General features: G+C 48.0%; 1 protein-coding gene across 1 annotated transcript; it reads right to left on the bottom strand.

Moving 5' to 3' along the window:
* dagla (diacylglycerol lipase, alpha) lies at window positions 1-23,919 on the bottom strand (the record flags this gene model as incomplete). Its single annotated transcript, XM_084436906.1, has 19 exons — window positions 1-1,114; window positions 1,760-1,923; window positions 6,412-6,538; window positions 8,824-9,029; window positions 9,236-9,308; window positions 9,597-9,665; window positions 10,562-10,704; window positions 11,446-11,526; window positions 12,270-12,347; window positions 13,007-13,090; window positions 15,692-15,842; window positions 18,004-18,128; window positions 18,316-18,393; window positions 18,575-18,709; window positions 22,142-22,229; window positions 22,539-22,677; window positions 22,910-23,011; window positions 23,390-23,601; window positions 23,825-23,919. The coding sequence occupies 19 exons, from the start codon at window positions 23,917-23,919 to the stop codon at window positions 1-3; spliced, it is 3,264 nt and encodes a 1,087-aa protein (XP_084293032.1).
* Window positions 23,920-24,210: the final 291 nt, after the last annotated feature.

Below are 24,210 nucleotides of genomic sequence, written 5' to 3'. Positions count from 1 at the left end.
CTACACCATGGAGGACAGTACCGTTTCCTCGGGGTACAAGCAAGGGGCGGATGTTCGATGCGAGTGCGCGGCCGGGGGGGCTCCATCGGAGGGGGACAGGTCATTCAACTCCCCGGAGGAGGAGAGGGGGAAGGAGGGAGAGAGGGAGATGCCGGAGGAGGGGTCGGCGGAGCCGGCGAAGGTGCGGGGGGGCTTGGGGACCAGGTTGGGCTCCAGGGTGGCCCTGGCCAGCAGCTGGTTGTCCTCCCGCCTTCCCTGGCCCTCCCCCGGCCCCTCCGCCTGGTCGTAGGACCCCCTGCCGGACTCGGACTCCCCGTCAGACAGCTCCAGGGGCGGGGAGCTGCTGCCGTCGAGCCGGAAGAGGGAGTCCAGGTACTGGGCGAACTCCAGCACCGCCTGGCTGGGGTTGCCGTTGGACAGCCGGGGCGTCGGGGTGGAGGCCGAGGGCGCCGTCTCCACCTCCACCCGCGTCTCTCCTTTCTCCCATCCCTCCTCCTCCTCCCCTCCTCTCCCCACCTCCTCCAGACCAGGGCCAGTCCGAGGCCTGGAGCGGGCCGGGGGGGTGCTGCTGGGGCTGTAGACGCCGGGTATCTCCTGCTCCCCCCCCCCACCCCCGTCGGATGGCGGGGTGCCGGGCTCCGGCTGGACCAGGACGCTCTGTCCCAGGGGGGGCGCCGGGGAGCGGGGGCCGCTGCTGTAGCGCGGCGTGGCGGGGGACAGGCGCGCCGGGCGCTCCGGGGTGGAGCCGTCCTCTGGCGGGGTGAGGCAGGGCCCCGCCTGGCCCAGGTGCTCTGGCGTGGCCTGGCACAGGCAGTCGGCGGCCAGCAGCTCGGTACGCGAGCTGAGCGAGGGGTTCTCCTCCGGGATGGGCGCGTCCAGGGAGAAGGGGAGGCAGCCCAGCATGGGCGAGCCCCGCAGGGCGGCGGACGAGCGGCGGGAGTCCAGGCTGTACAGGGACTCGGCGTCCGACAGGCTCTCCATCACGGCCAGCGGGGCCTTGCGGTCCCTCAGCTCCACCGTCAGGCGCTCGCGGGCCCCCCGCAGGACCACCGGGACCGGGGGAGGGGGGCACTCGGCGAACCCGTCCAGGGAGATCTCAGACCGGGCACAGGAACTGAGGAGGGGGGGGGGGGAGAGATGAGGAGGGGATGAGGGCAGGAGAGGAGGATGTAGGGGGGCGAGGGAAGAGAGGTGAGGTGAAGGGAAGGGGACAATGAGACAGATTACGGGACGTCCAAAATAAAAACGAGCAAACACAGAAATGTAAAATAAACCCGTATAAAAGCGAGAGGAAAAAAAAGAGAGATCAAAGAGGAGCAGAGAGACAGAAAAGGGGTGGTAGAGAGGACAGAGGAACACAGGAGGGGGGGGGGGTTAAACATCACCATGACTACTGGGAGGGCTAGACTACTTGTGCTGTGGGTCGGGGCGGACTGAACCACAGATGGCGTGGTGGGGGGGGGAGGAACTGGACACTACCATACGTAACTCTGCAGCCAGACAGCAGGCGCGTGCGTGCATGCGTGAGAGAGAGAAGGGACATACAAGTTAACAGGTCATGCATTTTCTGTGATAGAGAAATAACGACTCGTGCGCTTCGCCTGCGACCCGACAAAAGACGGCGGGGACAGGAAACGCTCCGGGCAGACGGCGAGGTGAGCTCTGACGCAAAGTAAAGGATCGCCGCACAAAGTCAAGCGTTGCGACTTAGCCCGCCACCCCCCCGCCCCTGTCGCCCCGCCCCTGCCGGGGGACTAACCGGACGCTGCTGTTCCTGCGGTGGTGCACGGCGGGCGTGGGCTGCTGGGAGTTGGGCGCTGCCATGAAGATGGTCTCGGGGTTGAGGTCCACCTCCGTGGGGCTCACCATGATCTTAGCAGCCGACAGCAGCGCCGTCTTCCCTTTGTTGTAGTTCTCCAGTACCTTGGGGGACACGGAGACACACACACACACACATACATACATCAATGACCAGTCAATCAGGACAGCAGACAGATCATTAGGACGCCTTCTCAAGGGGGGGGGGGGGATAGGTGGAGAGGGGGGGTGGAGGGAGAGTCAATAACGTAAGTAGTAGGGGGGGGGGGGGGGGGGGAGTGACAGGGGGAGACAGAGTGGGAAGTGGAACAGTATTGACATACAGTAGCAGGCACATAAGGGATGAGACCGCCTGTACAACACCTTACATCTGCAGTGGTGATAGTGGAAAAACAATCTATAAACAGTACAACACCGAGTGTTATAGCGAAGAAAGAGGGTGTTAAATATACATATTATTTACATTCAAAGGGGTGAAGGACTATGCCCAACACATACTCTAAGAACGCAGTCACTCTCAACCAACCTTCTGTGGCACCCATACATGCTTCACAGACACTCACCTCACAACTCGGGTTGCTGCACCTCTACATTGTGTGACAGAGTTGTGTAGAGTGCGTGTGACATAGTTGTGTGCAGTGAAAACTCGCTAAAGGGTAGGATGGTCTCTACAGTAGCTGCAGAGCTTCTAGTGCAAAGATTATGGGGCAACTTAATTGCTGGAATCAGCAGGAAGTGTCAAAACATGGATGGAAAGAAGCATTGCCACTACAGTGTATGTCTGGTTTAAGTTGTGTCTGAGGTACAGTAGTCTAGATACATAATAAGTAGTCTGACTCAACAGATGTAGGTTTTAGGGATAAGTTGGGATGCACGATATATCAGCAATCATATCGGTATTGGCCGATGTTAGTCATTTTTTAATATATCGGTATTGGTCCGATGTGCAAAACAGGGCCGATGTGAACAGACGATAATTATTTCTGTCTAGCTGCTGTTGTGTGTTGTGAGGATATAATGGGCTGAACCAAATGTTTTGGAAATGGAGAGTGTTTCCATGTGTTTTTCATTACTGTATGTATAACATAGGATTTTCAGTATGTATAACATTTGATTATCATAGAAACTTATTTTTATACAGAAAATATCAACATTGGTAAATATCGGTTATCGGCCATAACACCAATATTAATATCTGTTATTGGTATTGGCCAAAATTTTCATATTGATGCATCCCTAGGGATAGGGATGTCATTTGTTTATTACTGCCCAATCAGTGGTGGCGATTCATGTGGTCGGCCAATCCAGACTACGTGAAACAGCCGCAACATAGCAACTGCTCCACCGAAGATGATTGTGATTGGCTTAAAGAATTTCTGCGTTTTGTCCCCCCTATCCCCGAATGGTCCAGCCAGACCTTTCTCCAGCGCTGGCAAGTGTGGAAATAGGTCTGGCTATGCCAGACAACATAATAGGTAAACAAAAAGACATATCTACTGACCAATGAAAACATGCAAACTGTCATATCTGTAGGTAGTGACACAGCACGAACACAAACACACACACATACACACACACACCAAGGCACATCACCACACGCGGTCACTGTTACGTGTTTGTTTGTCTTTAATGAGTTAAAACACACAATGTCTTTAATGAGTTAAAACACACAACAGATGATGGCATGAATACACGCAAAAACAGTCATGAGACATGCAAATACAGTACACAACCACACATCTTTGTAACTCATAAACAATAATACAACGTCAAGATGACACAACGTAGCAGATTGACAAACTGTCATTTAAACACGACTGGGCCAACACAATGGGATTAAACAGGACCAACATGCAAAATCATAGTGTTTGGTGGAATGAGACGGACAGAGAGAGATTGGTGGTAATAACAGGGTGAGTGATGGTCGACCAATTAAAAATAAATAATTAAAAATATGTAGCAGTACAAAGTGCTGCTGGAGAAGAAGAAACGAGGCAAGGCAAACCAGAGGGGGACGGACGGCCAGGCTAGGACCAACCCAAGCGTTTCCACACACACACACACACACACACACGCACACACACACACACACACACGGAAGTTCAATAAACACGTTGCCACCGACGACAGGCAGCAGCCACCAGCACAGCAGTAGCTCAGGAGGGGCCCCCGACACCTGAGTTAAACACACTCTGACAACAGCCAGACGCTCGTAGCTGGAAGCACACGTAGTATACACACGCTGTATCTCACACCAAGAGGCCCCGGGGGCATGAAGGTTACATCTCCCACAAGACTTAATCACCTCTCCCCAAACACCCACAACGCAGTCCAGAAGCTTCTCTGTCTCACTCAACCAATGACGAAAGACCTCACCCGTCCATTAACACCTCTAGATTACCTTAATCAGTCGATTAATTACAGGCATTAGGTTGATGTTAATAGGATGCAGTATCATCAATCATTTCATTATACGTGTATGTTCAGCCAATATGCTCGGCCATCTCGTTCAGTCACAGTGCTCTGTTCTGATTGGTCCGAGCTAGGTCCAGCACCGCAGCACCGACCAATAGGACCACAATCTTGAGTGATACAGCTAGATGCAGTTCTGTAGAGCGTTGGACTGGCGTGCTTATTGACAAAGGAGGAGGTGTAGGAGAAGAGATGCTTACCGCACATACGCAAACACACGCACACACAAAAACGCACGCGCACACACATACAAATTTGCACACGCAAGCACACGCCCGTGCACACATACACAAACACACACACACACACACACACACACACACACACACACACGTACAGTACAAACACAGCGGGACACGTCGAGCTGTCAATGAGAAACCACAGGAAGCGGACACCAGGAATAATGAAGAGAGGGGATAGTTGCCATGGAAACCCCACCGCATCTAGAGAGAGAGAAGCGTGCGATAGTTAGCAAGTAGGGAGTGTGTGTGTGTGTGTGTGTGTGTTCTCCTCCCCCCCTAGTTGGTGCTAGAGGAATAAGAGTAAGCCAGGGGTTGTAGATCGGAGCCTGATACAGTATGTGGGCATGTGTATGCGCGCGCATGTCTCTGTGTGCATTGGTTGTGTGTCTGTGTGTGTGTGTGTGTGTGTGGGAAGGAGTCGTGTCATTCTAAACTGGAGGGGGGGTGGGGGGGATGAGGAGGGGCAGGACAGTGGTGGGGTATCTGCGGAGGGTGGACATGTATAAACGCTGACTAGAGGGATGTGACGATCACCCCCCAGGGCGGCCGCAGGTCGGGGGGCGACTTGGGGAGGCGGGGGGAGTCGCAGGGGGGGGCGGCGCGTCGAGGGGAGGAGGGAAGATCTAGTGAGACGGACCCCGGCTCCGGTTCCGGGGAGGGCGGGCCGTGGGGGGCTCGGGAGAGGGGGCCCCCCCAGGGAGCGGCGTTCGACAGCAAGGGGCAGCTCACTGTGCGGGGTGGGGGCGTGGGCGGGGCAAGGGGAGAGGGGGGAGGGGCAGGAGACGGGGCCGCGTCGGGAACAGAGGGATCGCTGGGAGGCGGGGGAGAGGAGGAGGAGGAGGCCTGGTTGTCGGCGCCAGAGACAGGAGGGGAAGGAGGGAGGTCGGGGAGGAGGGGTCGGCAGTCTGAAAGGAGGAGAGGAGAGGAGGCGGGGGGGTCCGTCAGGGCGACGGAGGGGTCTGACAGCGGGGGAGAGGGGGAGGATGGGTCTCCGCGAGACGCAGACGATGCATCTGAGGAGAGAGGAGTGTGAGGGGCCTCCATCGGATGGAGGGGTGGAGGAACAGAGGAGGGAGCGTGTGTTTGGGAGGTTATATCGTTGTGACGGAGCGGCTGGTTTAGTTGGTCCATCTCCGCACTCTCTGAGTCTGTCTGTGGTGAAGGGGGACAAAATGGTTCCAATACCTGCAGAAACACCATAAGGATCACACAACTACAAACTACACACACACACACACACACACACACACACACACACACACACTACAAACATACAGCTTTCTCAGCACTGCATTCAAACACAGACGAACAAAAACCCAGCAGTGTAGTTATCCGCACAGCCCCATGCATCGGGAACCACACACACACACACACACACACACACGCGCACGCACGCACACACACACTCGCACACACACACACTTGCGCGCGCACACACACAGGCCCCTGCAGCACAACAGGAGAGACCAGACTCCATGCCAGGCGTGCGCACACACAATGAAGAAAAGGATGAGGAGTTAGTTCGTACTTCAGTTGGCAAACCTTCTGAGGAGTTGCTGGAAAAACTTACGCCGATAAACACGCGCACACACACACACAATTTATGAGTCAGCACCACCCGTTCCAGTAATACAGCGCTTCCCAAGGGTGCATTTCATCAGCCCCCCCCCCCCCCCCCCCCCCCCCCACACATGTGCAAGACACACACATGTGCAAGCACACGCACACACGCGCACACACACACAGGCATGCACACAAAGACACCTACTTACACTCACACACACGCGCACAGGCACGCACACACACACCTACAGGTACACACACACACAAGTACTCACACACACGCACACACACAATCATGTACTGTATGTCCACATACCTTGTTGAGGCCCTCCATCACCATATGAGGCATGTGTTCGTTGAGCATGGCAGGAGAGATGATGACCTCATCAAAGGCCTTGTTGTCCCCCCAGAGAGCAGAGTATGTGGGCTCCTCCTGGCCACAGCTACACACACACACACACACGCACGCACACACACACGCACACACACCCACAGGAAACAGAACAAAGGTCAGGAAAGATGCCACGTTCCAACTAAAACACCTCACTAAAAGTGTGTGTAAAAAGTAGGGGTCTGACGATACACTCATCTCACGATACGATACACGATATTGGGTTCATGATATTGATACGATATTATAACAATATTTTTTACAAAACTTGAATGATGAATATATGACTAGAAAAAAAATGTATAAAAAAAAAAAAAAAGAAAAAAAAAAGAAAAACAATGCTGTTATTTGCCCTATACAGTAGGACCCCACTCATCTGAACTTCAGAGATCCGAACCTCCCGGTCTACCGGACAGGCTTAAAAAACTTTTTGCCTGCTATCTGATTACTGGTGGGATTTTCATTACAGTAGGCCTACTTGCATTTAAATCTGTCATAATAAACACGTACTGTATCCTACTGTGAATAAAAACAGAACTGTATGTAGACCTACATGTTGCCTGTAGGCCGTAGCCTACTGTCACGTTTCATTTCTTTGTTACTTTAATGTCGAGCGCAAAACGCAAACGAGTCTGCATGCTCGAGAGCTGCATTCCTTGGTAGCCAGAAAGCGTCAGCAACCTGAAGCAGAGGAGTAGCGAGTCATTTTTCGTTCCCAGTTAATGGACTTCAGGAACACAGACGTGTTGTAAGCATGTAGATTAGCCTACTAGGCCTACTGTATTTGTTAAATAATAGCCTACAGCCTAGGCCACGTTAGCCCACATCGGTTGTTTAGGCTTCAATAGCCTAAGACGCGACAACTTGTCTGTCATTTCATTTATTTATTTATTTAATATCATTTGCTCTAATTGTTCTAATGTTGGGTTGTTTTTAGGCTATACCATTTTGTTTTGCGAATACAGTAGCCTATCGATGCAGCGTTTGCCTCATTTGAGAATAAAGTAGGCTACTGTATTTGATCAAAGCATGCACTCAAGTGGAAATTCGTTTATTTTATTCTAGGCTACTGTAGGCCTATTATAGGCTAGGCTGTATGAGTTTAGTTGGCTATTTGATTGCAATTTTGATCATTTTCACAAGTAATTAAGGGTATTTATCGGTCTATTATGAGTCTATATGAAACAAGTATACCACTTATTGAATTTGGTGCATTTTAACATATGTTTCAGTCATCCAGACATTTCAGAGATACGAACGACCTTCGGTCCCGTTGGGTTCGGATAAGTGGGGTCCTACTGTAGTTCCATTTTGTAATGTTTGTATAGCACTTTTCTAGGGACCCAAAGTTGCTTTATATGAGTAAAAAAAACTATATTTTTTATTTTTATATATAAATATAATAAGGGCTGTCAATATATATATATTTTAAATATATTTTAGATTGTTTTAGATTTTTTCGATATTTTTTCGATTTTAATCACAAATTGATTACATACACATTTTTGCTGTCAGTGCGAGTAGGCTACTTCCTTTCTTGTTGTCTTTTCCGTGTCATAAAGCTGGTGGATTTTTTAAACTACGATGCCTCTTGAAGGCGGCTTGTAAGTTGCATCGGAGGAAGCAATTTGAAAAGCCTTCATTAAGCCCTTGTCCTCTACCATTGAAATTGGCCTGCAGTCCACAGTAATCCACTTTGTGATGGAGTTTGTCAATTTTTCATAGGTAGACTTGTTCATTCGGAACCTGTTCTCAGTTGAATGTGGGTTAGCGCAATCCGCTAGTACTGGGGCTGACAGCTGTTAACATGTTTAGCATTGAGATGCTAAGTTAGGCTAGAACTGCTCCGATGGTATGCAAATTCTTTCTTGCAGATACTGCACATTACCACGCTCTTATTAACTGTCCCATGTGGGAGTTTTTTTTTTTTAAAGTAAACTTTCTGTTTAGAGGGCAAAGCTGATTATCCGCCTCCACGAGTCTGTTTGAAGACAAAGATGCTTTTGTGTGACATATGACGTAGCCTACCAGGTCATTCAGGTCCATATGAAGTTTGTCGCTTCAATAATGTTAAATCAGGCAATGATGCGGCAACTGTGCCACCTACAGCTGGACAAAATTGTTGAATCCGATTAATTTATGTTCATTTTTATAAAAATGTTGATGTTTGCATAATTATGTAATATAAATAACACATTAAATTGACAGCCCTAATATATATATATATATATATATTTAACTGCAAGACAGTTTTTCATTGTGTTTTCAATACTGCGATATCTCGTGGCCCAGTATCTGGTCACAGCCCTAGGGAAAAGTCGGTGCCAGGCCTCTCACCAGGTCTCGGGGGGGTGGTTGTGAACCACATGGATGACCCTCCCGGGGGGGTAGAGCGGGGTGGAGGCGGAGAGGGCGATGCTGAGGTCACTGGGGTGCAGCCAGAGCCGGGCGCTGGGGGGCGCGGCCGTGGCGGGCTGGGGGCCGTCCTCCACCGGAAGCTCCGACTTGGGGATGCACTTGGTGCCCCCCGCGATGATCCTCCACTGTCAGAGAAACACACACACACACACACACACACACACACACAAACACACACAAACACACACAAACACACACACACACACACACACACACAAAGCAGGGGTCATCACAAACGTGATTTGTGAGTGGGAAGCAGATTTACATCCCGGTATTTCAGTTTCAACACCATCACAGCCTCCACCAGCATCTGCCTTGTGTCGTGTGTCACCTTTGGCTTGTCACTCTTCTGTAGAACTTCCAGCAGGTGGCGCCGGAACCCCTCCAACTGGGAGAGGCCAATCCTGGGGGGACACAAGCAGAGAAGAAGACCGACTGTGCTGTATCCTGCTATGAGTTGAGTGGTACAGTGTGTCCGTGCATAACATATTCTCTAAAATGCTTATATAGAAAACATCTGAAATGACTGGTTTTGCTAGAGGAAGGAGAATGGCCATCTATCCGATCACATGAGATCAGAGATGACCTCTCAGAAGGGAAGAAGGGCAGCAGCATTTCCAGAGCATTCAAACAGCCGCCTGTGCTGCGAGTCGGCGTGAGAGAGGCGCGGAGGTCGGAGACGGGGCACTGACCTCGGGACCAGGTCCTTCCCCAAAACCACTGAGGTGACAAACTCCTTGGAGTACTCCATAGCGTCCTCGCTGGGGACAGGGAAGGATACACAGGGGTGAGAGAGAGAGAGAGAGAGAGAAAGAGAGAGAGAGGTCACAAAGAGAGATCGAGAGAGGGGGGGGGGGGGGAGGGGGGTAGCAAGAAGAGAAAGAAAAAATGTGCATGAGAAGTCAAATCCATCTCTCCTCCCGGGTCTCTCCGTCTCGTCCCGTCAGAACGAAACGCTGAAATTAGGACTGGCAGAATTTTCCTTTCCGTCTGTTTGCAAACGGAGGTCGGCGCCGCCTCGATCGATTCAAATCCAAAACAGACTGAATTATTCACATCTCCACAGCGAACGCCAGCGTGCGTTGGGCATCAAAGCCTTCGGTGACGCAGCGCGGCCATAAAACATTCAGCATATCGACGCATGTTGATATCAGGGACATCCAAGGTGTCATTGAGGGAATACACTCAGCCAGCACGCACTAACTTCAACCAATCGTACGGCCAGTAGTAAACCTGATTCACCCTGTTAATATATTATACCGTGTTATATGTACTGTATATAATTACAATATAATATTCCTATATATGAGTGCACATATATTACCACAAATTTCCTTATCTAGCAGCCACACTGACGCTGTGCGCTGGAGCATGTAATTCCTGCCAGACATTATTCATTCCCTCAGCATGACTAGCATAGCAAACACAGCTAACGCTGCCGCATAAAATGTCAGGCCGTTTCCAGCTCTGCTTCAGTGCATGAAGGCGGGACAAAGCTAGCGGACGAGTGGACACAATGTAGTTCGAGGGAAAGACGCGGCACTAGTGCGCATCACATCCTCCTCTCCTCCCCTAATCGCGGTTCTTAACCCCTACCCTCTTCCCCACCGCTCTGCCGTCCTCCCAGCCCCCCCACCCCCCCCCCCCCCCTCCCTACCTGAGAAGGCCGCCAGGCGGAGAGTAGGAGTAGCAGTGCAGCGTGGGATACTGAGGCCTCAGCATGAAGGAGAGGATAGCAGCGGTGCCGGCGCCCAGGGAGTGGCCCACGATCACCAGGCCGTAGGCATTGGTGCCCTTACCCTGTGGCACAGACAGATGGCCAATGGTAAATGTGGACTGCACTTATATAGCGCTTTTATTCAAAGCGCTTTTTACGATGACCCATTCACACACATGTTCACACACCAATGGCGGCCAGCTGCTATTCAAGGGGCCTGCTCGTTGGGAGCAATTTGGGGTTCAGTGTCTCGCCCCACGGACACTTCGACGCGTGGACAGGAGGAGCCGGGATTCGAACCGACGACCCTATGGTCGCTGGACTAGTTATCGTTATCGTTTTTTTTTAGCTGTGCCCCTGCTCAGAAGTAACCTGACGTGTGCCAGATGTTGTTTATTTTTCCCACAGAGAGAAACAACATGAGATCAGGATGGTCTCACGAGTCACAAGGTTAGCGCAGAAGGAAAAAAACAACTAAAACTAATACTGAAACTAATAACTAAACTAAAACTAAGCATTAAAAAACTTAACTAGCAAACCCGCTTTAAAAACGAATTAAAACTAAACTGAAATTGAAACAAAAAGTTAAAACAATATCAAAATAATGAAAGACTAATGAAAAAAGCCAAACTATTATAACCTTATAACGCACATGCACGCACAATTAGCTTAAACCCAGTGTCTTTATCTTCAGATGTTTCAACAACGGTGAAAATACTCCAGTTTAACTTGTATGAACATCAAAGTCCTGACGTGGGCAGACGGAGACAGAAGATACTGTATCTACACAGACAACAGACTGCATGACACATGGAGTCAGGTACCAGGTCTCTCCCGAAGGCCTGCGACAGGATCATCTCCTGCTCAAGCTTCTTCTTGATGTACTCTGCTGAGTACACCATCCCCTGGAGGAGAGAGAGAGAATGGGATGGAGAGAAGAAAGGGAGGTGGAGAAAAGAGAGGGAGGAGGAGAGAGGGGAAGCAAGGTAGGCATGGTTAGGTTACATGAAGCGTGTCTGCAATATAATGATCCAATGCCTATTTCCTGACATTATTAAGTGGAATCATCCTGCTTGGAGAGGTGGAATTACCTCTGCGTTTTGGGATCACTTTACTGATAATAATGAATTAACTGCCCTGGATGACCAAGATCTGGAATAATGACATTGACCAGTGGGTCGGAAGAAAACTATGTGTGCGAAGGGCAGGGGGTAAGGAGTGTGTGTGTGTGTGTGTGTGCACGCATATGTGTGAGAGTACAGTAATAATAACAATAACAAATAATAATAACAATACTTATTTGTATAGAACCTTTCATACAAATAAATGCAGAAAGTGCTTTACAACAGAGAATGTACATAAAAATAGACAAAACAAACAAAAAGCAGGAAAAATAAGATGGAAGATAAAACACAATAAAAGATAAGAAATCAAGGAAAACAATTTAATAAAATATTGTACTGGATATACATATATATATATATATATATATATATATATATATATAACATATATATATATATATATATATATATATATATATTAGTGAACTGGCTTCCCTGATATCTGGTGAAGTAGTATCAGTGGTGTGTGTGTAATGTCTGGAGTGGTAATGTGTGTGTGTGTGTGGGTGTCTAAGTGAACTGACTTTGTGTCCCAGCCAGGTCCCATGCTGCTCCTCCAGAGGCAGACGCTCTGAATCCCCTGTCAGATCAGTCAGCGCATCCTGACAGAGAGAGAGAGGGGAAGAGAGAGAGAGGGAGAAAGGGAGAGAGAGAGAGGGGGGAGTGAGAGAGGGAGAGAGAGGGGAGAGAGAGAGAGAGAGAGAGAGAGAGAGAGAGATTGACGGAGAGACAGAGAGGCAGGCCAGTGGGAGAGACAGGGGAAACACAAAGAGAGAATGTTTAGCAAAAGAGACAGGGGCCGGTGGGAGTTAAAGATGGGGAGATAGCATGGGAATTCCATGTCCCCAAGCTGAGAGGAATCCAGCTGCCTTGGAACAAGCTGTGCTGTACAACAGTGCATTGTGCATGGACGCTACAGAGTTGGTCGACTCTTTCAGAATCAGAATCCGTTTTATTGCCAATTAGTTTGTACAAATACTAGGAATTTCTTCTGGTCAGTTGATGCGTAACACTGATGGGAGACAACATTAGACAGGGTGCAAGGACTAGACAGGACAGTGCAAAGACAGGACAGTGCAAATGACACTACACAATACAAATACAAAATGGTGTGCATATTTTGTTTTTTGCACTGTTGCATTTTTCCCACTTTGATTGTGTGGCGATTCCCACACACTGTATCTAGACGCACTCACGCACGCACGCACGCACGCACACACACACACAAACAAACACAAACACACAGCCTGCTAGCTCTCACCTTGGGAGACAGGGTACCTCTAATACTTATGACCACCTTCTTTTTCCCATGATCTACTGCTACGAAGAATGGAGTCCTATAGACCTGTGGTACAGAGAGAGAGAGAGAGAGAGAGAGAGAGAGAGAGAGAGAGAGAAAGAGAGAATGAGGAGGTGGTAGAGAAATAAAGGAAGCAATTAATGGAACTAACTTCAGTAATCCAGGAGTCTTCCTGGAACACCCACCCACGCACACACACACAAGCGCGCACACACACACACACACACACACACACACACACACACACACACACACACAGCTTTATGAGTGGTCACACTAAGTGTGACTGTCAACAGGTTATATTTTACAAGACGGGACACAATAGATAGCAGCCTGTCACTGACGTCAGTGTGACAGGTTGGTAGGGCTGCCAAGTCCCTGAAGTGGAAATTAGAGATGGGGAGGGGGGGGGGGGGCTGGGGGGGAGCTGCATGTCTGTATTATTATTACATTTACTGTATCTAAACATATAATATACAGTACTTAAGAACTCCCATTCATACCATATTTTAGACTGTATATACTGTATGTAAGAATCAGAATTAGTTTTATTGCCATTGTGGTTTTTCAACATACTAGGAATTTGCTTTCGGACATGGTGCATAACATGGAGATCACATTGGACAGGGTGCAGGGACGAGACACCGTGCAAAGAGTACAATGCTAGTGCAAAATAGGATGTATAATGTTTGTAAAGTATATTGACTACCTACAGTATATAAAGCTACGAGCTGTTTGAACTTGTAAGATGTGTGTAAAAGGCTGTATATATGTACAGTATATAATTTTTATTATTAGGTGGGCTAGCTTTTGCAAGCTAGCCCACCCAACTTGTGATATTCCCACTATTTCTTTCTTTCTTTCTTTCTTTCTTATTATTCTCCCCAGTTTTTGTCTCCTTAACTACTTCTTCATACTTTGTGCTAGAAACTTCATTCAAACTTTAAAATGTTCATGACGTTCAGCTCTTGAACGGATCCATTACAATTTTTGATATTTGTTATAGTTTTTAAGGAATTTAACTTTTAAAACTATTTTTTGTCCCATTGAAACTGCTTGAAACTGCTTTGGAATGTTCAGAAACTTTATGTTTTTAGAGTGGTGGCAGCAGTTGGTTTGAAAATATTCACACATTTTGTAAACTGCTGGCACTCCTACAGTTTTGAAAGCTCACACACATATTATGCATCAAAACGTTCCCATAACTGTGCTGATTCGTACAATGTAAGTATCTAAGCCGTGTGACTTATAGTTTTCGCTGTATGACTATTTGTTCGGCATCTGCGCTCTCCATTGAAACGTATGGGCCCACACTCTACCTTTTGAGCTGCTAATTTAGCATTTTTACCCTTTTTCTAACTCATCGCCATGCCTACAGTTTTTAAGCTACACGGACATATCATAGCCTAAAATGTTCAGCATTTTCTCAGGATTCCTACGGTGTTAATATCTAGGCTGTGACCTTTATACTTTTTGAGAGAGAGCTGTCTGAAGCCGACATGCCTTTCCATTGAAGTGAATGAGAGGATGCTCACAGTGTCAGTTGGGATTTGAATTTGGGGACACGTGCAGGCTCTCTGTACAGGCACCCTTTTATGACTACTGTGGTAGCATTCATATTCATTCCTTCCATCCATCCATCCATCCATCCATCCATCCATCCATCCATCCATCCATCCATCCATCCATCCTTTCTTTGCTTCCTTACTTACTTCCATCCATCCATCCATCCATCCATCTTTCTTTCTTTCTTTCTTTCTTTCTTTCTTTCTTTCTTTCTTTCTTTCTTTCTTTCTTTCTTTCTTTCTTTCTTTCTTTCTTTCTTTCTTTCTTTCTTTCTTTCTTTCCTTGCTTCCTTCCTTGCTTCCTTATATTCAAATAAATATTCAGAATGACGCTCTTTTTTCAGGCTGCAAACTCATATTAATATATTTTCTCCTCTTTCAGCTATTGAACTCAAAACTATGAGTTATGATGAGTGGTCTAATCTATTTTTGAGTGTAGTACTAGCAGTACTTATAACAAACACCTACTGCTTTTCACTGCTACTGCTTCTCCCTCACACTGCTAGCCTAGATCAACCAGATCTGGGTTTAATAAAAACAATATTATCATAATCAATATTGATGGTATGATTCTGAATACATGCCATATCAGCCTCTGTATGTCTGGCAAACAAGGAACTGAAAGCTCCCTGACTCCTGTGAAGCCTTTCTCCTTCCTCTTATGGTTGATTCTGATCCATGCTGTTTTACATCCTTAACGTTACTATAATTCCTCCATGAATGAATTTGGGTGGCAGACGGTGCAGTTGGCTTTGTACACATTATCTCGCACGTATTCCAGCCATTTATATTTCTTTTCCCATCCCATGTTCTATATTTCTGTAATTGTTTATTATTTTTTTGCCACTGGGCTTGACTGAAACGTATTGTAGCAACACTGACAGCGCTTTCTATTGGTCAGTGATAACAGCATTCTCGTAGTGGCAACACTGACATGATAGTGCTCTCATTTGTCAACGAGACGCTCACTCCAGGCAGGCAGAGAGAGAGACATGCTAACATGCTTTCACCCATTGACCCAGGAGTCGCCCCCAATCTCATCCCCCCCCCCCCCCGTCAGCCAATCAAGCGGCCAACTTACCGCGTCGTGGCAGGAAGTGTAGACGATGTGGACCTGCTTGAGCTCACTGTCCAGGAAGTGACGTCGTATGGCCAGGACGTTGCAGCCACAGCAGTTGTCCTCCTCCACGGTGACCGATTGGGACAGACGAGAGCCCGACATCGACGTGCACCTGGGGGTGGGGGGGGGGTACAGAGAGGAGGGGCAGATTGTTACTGTCTGCATCAAGTTCAGTCAGTGGTGTGTCGTCCCCCACCCCGGCGGCGTTTGTGAGTGTGTGCGTGGGTCCCCCATAGTACCACAATCCACCACCAGAGTGATGAGTCCGTGTGTGTCTCACCGTAGTACATACTTTAACTTCATTTTTCCATTGGCAAGTACATTTTGATTTTTATATTAAAAACAATGCCTGATGTCTCAGTAAAAGTATAGTCCGGTTGACTCAGGAAATCACATGCTTTCTACATCCGCAGAGACCAGAGCTTGAGTGGTTTAGTAACGCCTAGCTGTGTCGGTATTTCAATCGGTATTTCAAAATTCATTATATTGGACTAGATCATACAGGTGCAAGGATTTGTTTGCCCCACTGGATGGAGACACTGAGCTTTGGAAAGCCTATATCACCAGCCACCATATTGGTTATTTAGCAGCCCATGGTTAGTGCTCTGGAAATGTTCCTAGCCAACAGACGTAAACATTTTCCAGGAGCTTGCTTGATTGTCTCGTTGAGAGAGGTCAGGGAAGAATTTTTACAGCTCACTTTTCTGGACCCTAGGTGAACAGTTTTTTTGCTTCCCTCTGGAAAATGCTTTGCTCTCTGTAAAGCGCATTGTGTTGCATCTGTGTATGAAATGCGCTATACAAATAAAGTTTGATTTGGTTTGATTCAAGTCTGACGTACTGTAATGCGTTTGGAGCCTGCAGAAGTGCCCGTTGATTCAAACCGTTGTTAAAACGTTGCTATAAAAATACCATTTCAAGAACAAAAATAGTAAAATTAACAGGCAGAATACAGTATCGGAATAACAAACTCATGATTACCAGACTCAAATTGTATCACTGCCGTAGTTTTCACATTTGGAAATACATGGAAGTGAATGAGCCCTTATATCACTGCCTACCGGTTTGTTGCGCGCAATCCTTATTTAGCCCATTAGCTGCAGACGAGTTTAGAACTCCGGGAGTTGCATACTGCACATAAAATTAATAACACACAAAATATTTAATAAGTTCATATTCATTAAGAAAATATCACATTTCCACTCCTCTATTACCACAAAGGAACATGGATTGTCGGTGGGGGACAACATGTTTAGTGTGTGTGTGTGTGTGTGCCTGGCCAGGGCAGAATTGTCTCGGTGGATTACCACTTTGTCAATGCTGATGAATGTAAAACATGAACTGTGTGTGTGAGTGGTCTGGACAGAGGGAGAGGAGGGATGGATGGAGGGAGGGAGGAGAGGAGGGATGGATGGATAGACAGAGGGAGGAGAGGAGGGATGGATGGATGGAGAGGGAGGGGAGGAGGGATGGAGGGAGGGAGGGAGGGAGGGATGGAGGGGAGGGGAGGAGGGAGGGATGGATGGAGAGGGAGGAGAGGAGGGATGGATGGAGGGAGGGAGGAGAGGAGGGATGGATGGACAGAGGGAGGAGAGGAGGGATGGATGGAGAGGGAGGAGAGGAGGGATGGATGGAGGGAGGGAGGAGAGGAGGGATGGATGGAGGGAGGGAGGAGAGGAGGGATGGATGGACAGAGGGAGGAGAGGAGGGATGGATGGAGGGAGGGAGGAGAGGAGGGATGGATGGACAGAGGGAGGAGAGGAGGGATGGATGGACAGAGGGAGGGGAGGAGGGATGGATGGACAGAGGGAGGGGAGGAGGGATGGATGGACAGAGGGAGGGGAGGAGGGATGGAGGGAGGGAGGGAGGAGAGGAGAGGAGAGGAGGGATAGATGGAAGGAGGGAGAAGAGGAGGGATGGACGGACAGAGGGAGGAGAGGAGGGATGGATGGAGGGAGGGAGGAGAGGAGGGATGGATGGACAGAGGGAGGAGAGGAGGGATGGATGGACAGAGGGAGGGGAGGAGGGATGGATGGACAGAGGGAGGGGAGGAGGGATGGAGGGAGGGAGGGAGGAGAGGAGAGGAGAGGAGGGATAGATGGAAGGAGGGAGAAGAGGAGGGATGGATGGACAGAGGGAGGGGAGGGGACACGGGGATACTGACGAGGGGATGGAGAGAGGAATGGACGGAGGGAGGGAGAGATGGAGAGAAGCAGGGGAGGGAGAGAGGGAAGAAGAAAGGGAGGGAGAGAAGGGGGAGCGGGCAGACTTACGCGCAGGAGCTGGCCAGGCGACAAAGCCCACAGGCAGGCTTCCTCATCAGGTACATGGGCCAGCCATAGGCAGCCAGGGCAAACAGCATGTAGTAACACACCTCCTTATACATGCTCATCTCAGCCTGGGAGGGAGAGACACACACACACGCACGCACGCACACACACGCACGCACACACGCACACACCGAATATTAAACCAAACTGAGAAAAAACACATCTAGCTGTTGCTCAGCAGTGGCTTTACAACATCTACCTACAAACACACACACACACACGCACGCACGCACACACACAGCGACAGTCACTCACCGAGTTCTTAAGGTCCAGGTATTTGGTGTTGCGCGTGACAGGCATTCCGGATAAGAAGGCTAAAATGTCATTGTTGGCCTGGGGGCGGAAAACGAAGCATACTGTATTTCCCAGTCTTACGCAACACATATTTACAGGACTACCTCACACATACACACAAACACACACACACACACGCACACACACACGCACACACGCACACACGCACACACGCACACACGCACACACACACACACACACACACACACACACACCATACCTGGTCCAGTATGGATGACCTCTTGGCCCTCTGCCTCTGTCGGAGCAGCACCAGGCCAGCGATGATGTCACTAGGCACGATGTCCAGGTCTCTGAAGAACTCCGCGAACAGGCTGGCCACCTCGGAGTACGCATCCTGGGGAGGACACGGCACGAGGGGAGGTGAAGAAACCCGTCTTTTGTTTCTGTTCCCTCTAGTCTTTTCTGTCGTGGCCCCGCAGCGGTGTAATGAACTGCCCACTGACGTCAGGACAGCAGAGTCGCTGCCAATCTTTGGTGGCAGGCTCAAAATTCACCTCAAGCATTACCAAGATCCTTCAGCACCTATTGTATTTTAGATTGCTATTCTTGCACTTTGGCTTTAGCACTAGATTATGCTCTTAGTCACTTGTTTTAGAAAGGAGATGCACTTGTGAGTTCTGGCGAGTAGTATTACACTGACTACCTACGTTAAATGCAATTATTGTAAGTCGCTGTGGATAAAAGCATCAGCTAAATGACTGTAATGCAGTATGAGCATACCAGTATGTACCAGTATGTACCAGCTAAATGACTGTAATGCAGTATGAGCATACCAATATGTATCAGTATGTACCAGCTAAATGACTGTAATGCAGTATGAGCATGGGCCCAAACCCCGGCTTCAGCACCACGGACAGCGTGGCCAGGTCGTGAAGGGCATCTTATCGGCCCTTCCTGGTCACCACAGCAACCGTGCTCCCCAGCTGCCGTCAGTGGGCTAATCGGCTCCCGGCCACCGGCTGAAACCAATCAACCCCTGACAAAAGCCGGGCAGGGGACGCAAACTGCAGTCAGTAGACTCGATGAGTTTCGAGAGGGTGACAGGCGTGGTTTACCTTCTTGCTAAAGCCTGTTTTTTGGTTACTAGCGGAGCGGTTTTTCTGTGCTATCCCGCAGGTCTGAGCCACAGACTGAACCCCGGGACCCGTGCAGCCTGGCTGAGGGAAACCGGCGAGAACCGCGTCTGACTGGCTGACCGAACGTTTCCTTTTGTCGCCCTATTTTCTTTTGCTTTGCCTTTCCAATAAGTGTGCAGTGCAGTGCGGATGAGCTACCTGACTAGTACTCCATTGCTGTACTCCACTGCCTCGGTCTTGCAGTACTGTACGTATGACTATACCAGTATGTACTGTCGGATGTTCTTACGTAAGAGAAGGTGGGTGGCTGAAAATAATATAAACGATCTATAAATAGTACTTGTAAGAAAGGCCTGTGCCATGCATTCCCCCTTGAGCACAGCAGTGCAAGAGATGTGGAAACAGAGTCAGGATCTCTCCTACATCACAATGAGTTGACTCTCAATGAACATTTCCTTTGGTGTGCGTTCATAAAAATGGGAGTTTAATATTCTTTCATGTTTGTTATACATCCTTAGTCTTGATATTTAGCTACAAGTTTAACTTGCAGGATTAGTTGTTTTCTGCCCATTCACATGATGTGATTCAGGGCTACTCAGTAATAGCCTACTTGAGTTATGTAGCCTGCTGCATTCTACTAAGGTTAGCTAATGTTTGGGTATATTTCATTATATTCATGTTCATTGTACAATGAATATTAATTGAAAAATGGCTGTTACAGTGACTTTCCTTGTTATGTTGTGGAAGGGGCGGTTCTAGGATCAAACCTTTAGGAGTGCTAGGCCCCTAGGACTCAAACTGATTTGCTAATGTACACAGAACTGCATGTGTCTCCCTCGTTGTACTGACAATCACACACAAACATGTTTTCAACTAGAAAATGACAATCTGATCAAGCAAACAGAGTATTAAATAAGTGTAAGAGGAGGTTTCACATTTGATAACAATATATCAATACACTGTTTAGTTAGAGTATGTGAAATCATTGTGGAGGCCACTGCAATGATTAGAATGTGGGCAAAACAGAAAGATGCTTTACTGCAGTACGTTGTCTTGACTCGGCTACCTGTCCACCTGTCCACTCGGCTACCTGTTGTCATCCAAAAGGCAAACATAACAACCACAATATTTATAGTCTCATAAGAGGTATTGATCCATATCAATGTATAATGTTATTCTAACGGAATATTGGGTTGCTGTGGGCAATGCAGTCAGTTAACAACATTTTGACCTTACTCTGTCACCTGAAAAAAGTGTATGTCCATCTATGGAAAAACACACCGATGAATGAGTGAAGCTATAATGTACTAGGCTACAGTATACCATAAAGCCTAATTTTATCAGAATAATAAGTGCATAAGCTTGTTAGCTGGCGAGTGTACAAAGAACCTAGCTCAGTGTGAGAGCTAATAATCTCTAAGCTAGCAAACTAGCTAGCTGGTTTAGTTGCATGGTGTGCGTCAAAGAAGGTTAGCTGTTTGCTAGCTAGCTAAACCAGGCACTAAACCAAGTCACAGTCACGACACATTTGACCAAATGAATGTTCTCTGTCAGAACATTCAATTATATATATATATATATATATATGCTAACATCAACTTACAAAATGGTAAGGAATTTTTTTGGCCTCTTCATTCATATGAAATGCAACTGATTCAATTTTCATTCTATTTTTTCAACAATATATTTCAAACTGAATTCAGGGTTGCATTGCCACTTTGCATACTGAACTGCCAATTACAAAATGCATTTTCAAATTGCTTGCCCACTTTGCATATTGAATTGTCAATTGTAAAATGCATTTTCAAATTGCACCACCATTACCATTTGAAGAGGCCAAAAAATTTCCATAGCTAAGCCATGAAATTCATCACTAGTTTACCCAGCTTCTTATTACTGATTTTCCTGGTGTCAGGCAGACGTTACCAACGGCAACTTTACCAACAAGGGGAATGCACATTGGCTCCGGCAAACCGGAAAAGAATACTGGATATTAAATAACGCCCCTATCCACCAGTATTTGTTTGTCCCATCTTTGGCCTAAAATGATTTCAGAAAAGAATAATAAAAATCATGATTTAAAAAATATTGTTTTAGGGGTGCTAAGATGAAATGTAGGGGTGCTTGAGCACCCCTAAAAAGGTCTACAATTGCCCATGTGTGGTGCAGCTGAAAACTTATTTGGTATTGCTATCTTATTACACTGTTGTGCTACTGTACCTTTAGCTCTGTATGCTAGCTGTTAGCACTGTATGTCACTGTGGCTCTGTATGCCGTGTTTGCTGTCTGCTGGATTTCTGTTGCTACCCACTTGTGCTGTTGTGTTTATCATGGCAGACCACACATACAAAGCGATACTTTTTATACTACCTTTTAAAATATAAACAGCCTAAATTTGGACCTGGATCTCTCCATCTTTCATCACTCACTTGAGCATCACACAGTGTCCTGACTGACCCAACACCCTGGGGAGATTCTACTGCCCTAGAATCCATCTAGTCTGTTATACAATAATATATAATATAATCACATTAATCAATACAGGAACAGGAGGAAGAGGATGTGACATTATGTTAACTTTTATCAGAGCACATGCCTGCCACAAAACAAAGAAAGGACATTTTACATAATTTCCTGTGCATTTTGTTTGCGTGTGTGTGTGTGTGTGTGTGTGTGTGTGTACCACTCACAGACTGTGTGTCCTGGGCTCTGGTGCAGCACATGAAGAATTTGAGTCTCCTGCTCCAACTGCTGGCCTGCCCCTCCTCCAGCCTGTGTCTGAGAGAGAAAGAGAAGGAGAAGGAGAGAGGGAGAGAGAAAGGAAGAAGGAGAAAGAGAGATGGAGAGAGAGAGGAAGAAGGAGAAGGAGAGATGGAGAGAGAGAGGAAGAATGAGAAGGAAAAATGGAGTGAGAGACAGACAGAGAAGCAGACAGGTATCCAGCTTTTTTTACAGAGTTCATTTTACTGTGGAAAAGGATGGACTGTGAGTGTGTGTGTGCGCATGTGTGTGCGTCCGTGTGTCTATGTGTGAGCATATGTATGCATGAGTGTTTGTGTGTATGTGTGTGTGTGTGTGTGTGTGTACCTTAGTGTGTATGTGGTGAGGTTGCGTTGGCGGCGGCGGGTGGCTTTCAGCTTGACGAAGGTTCGTCCCGTTGGATCGAAGGTGCACATGAGGGTGAAACACACACTGAAGATCACCAGCCAGTTACACGCCACAATGCCTGAGCAGAGGAGAGGATGGGAGAGGAGAGGGGAGGAGAGGAGGGGAGGAGAGGAAAAGAGGAGAGAGGAGAGGAGGAGAGGGGAGGGGAGGGGAGGGGAGGGGAGGGGAGGAGGGGCAAGACAAATTAATCATCTTCCTTCAACCTAGCTAATCAAATTTGCAGCTCCTGGGCATATCTTCCTAATCACTTTCCATTAAAAGTTGTCAGTCAATTAAAGCCTCTCTCTCACCCAGAGCCAGGTTCTTGGCGGTGACATCAGAGCAGGGTTGGTAGTACTGGACGAGCCAAGCGATGCCCACCACAGCATACACCAACTCCACCAGCAGGATGGCTAGAGAGGGAGAGAGACAGATAGGAGAGAGAGACGGGTAGAGAGGTAGAGAGAGAGACAGGTAGAGAGGAGAGAGAGAGACAGGTAGAGAGGAAAGAGAGACAGGTAGAGAGGAAAGAGAGACAGGTAGAGAGAGAGAGAGAGAGAGAGAGAGAGAGACAGGTAGAGAGGGGAGATGGGAGACAGCAAAGAGTAGAAAGAGAGCCGTGGTTGGGTGGGTGGGGGGGGTGATCAGAGAGAGGCAGAGGACGATAATCAATATTTCATTATCGTTGTAATTTGCCCAACACTGAATTCAAGGCGGCAATCTGTCCACCCATCTCTAATCCTCCTCCTCCTCCTCCTCCTCACAGCAGGGGGGCAGGAGAAAGCGCTCACCCAGCCGTATGTACAGGACGTACTGTACCGCCTCCCGGGGCTGCGTGTACAGGATGCTGCCTCTCATGCTCAGCCACATGATGGCGCTCTCACAGATCATGCAGCTGACCAGGATGCCCAGGTAGCCACGCCCGTGGTCTACCAGCGTGACCGAGCAGGACTGGTCCGAGCCGAAGGGCAGGCCGAACAGCACCACGGACAGAACCACCAACCTGGGGAGGGGCGGTCAGAGGGGCGGTCAGACACAAAGGATGTAGAGGTAGCGTTGCAAAATTCCGGGAATGATAACAAAATTCTTCAGGAAAGCTCTGAATAAACTGGTAAACAGAATTTATTCCTGTTAATGGCCATATATTTCCAGTTTATTCCCATGAACTCCCATTAATTCCAGTGGGGAAGTGAAGCACGCACACACACACAAACACACACACTTACCATACGCAATGCAGAAGAAAGAGGAAGAGGGCGGGCAGCACCAGGTCATCGCTGCCGACTGACCAGCGCCGCCGGAACATCACCATGCCCGGCATCACTACCCTGGGGAGGGAGAGGGAGGGAGAGAGAGAGAGAGAGAGAGACGTGTCAGGAGAGAACACCGGGAATCGTAATCACCAGCGCACCAGGCTTTTTCATTTTCCCAGGGTTCTGTACCCTCCACTCTGCCCAGCATCTTTGCCCTGAGCTGGGCTCAACAAAAACAAAAAAAGTTTTAAAATAGAATGTGTGTTTTGAAACGGCCTTCTCAGTGATATATATATATATATATATATATATATATATATATATATATATACTGATAAAACTGCAGTCCAAACATGTGA

This window comes from Borostomias antarcticus (assembly GCF_949987555.1).
Source record: "Borostomias antarcticus genome assembly, chromosome: 4".
Lineage (NCBI taxonomy): Eukaryota > Metazoa > Chordata > Actinopteri > Stomiiformes > Stomiidae > Borostomias > Borostomias antarcticus.
This window is presented reverse-complemented; position numbering and strand designations above follow the sequence as displayed.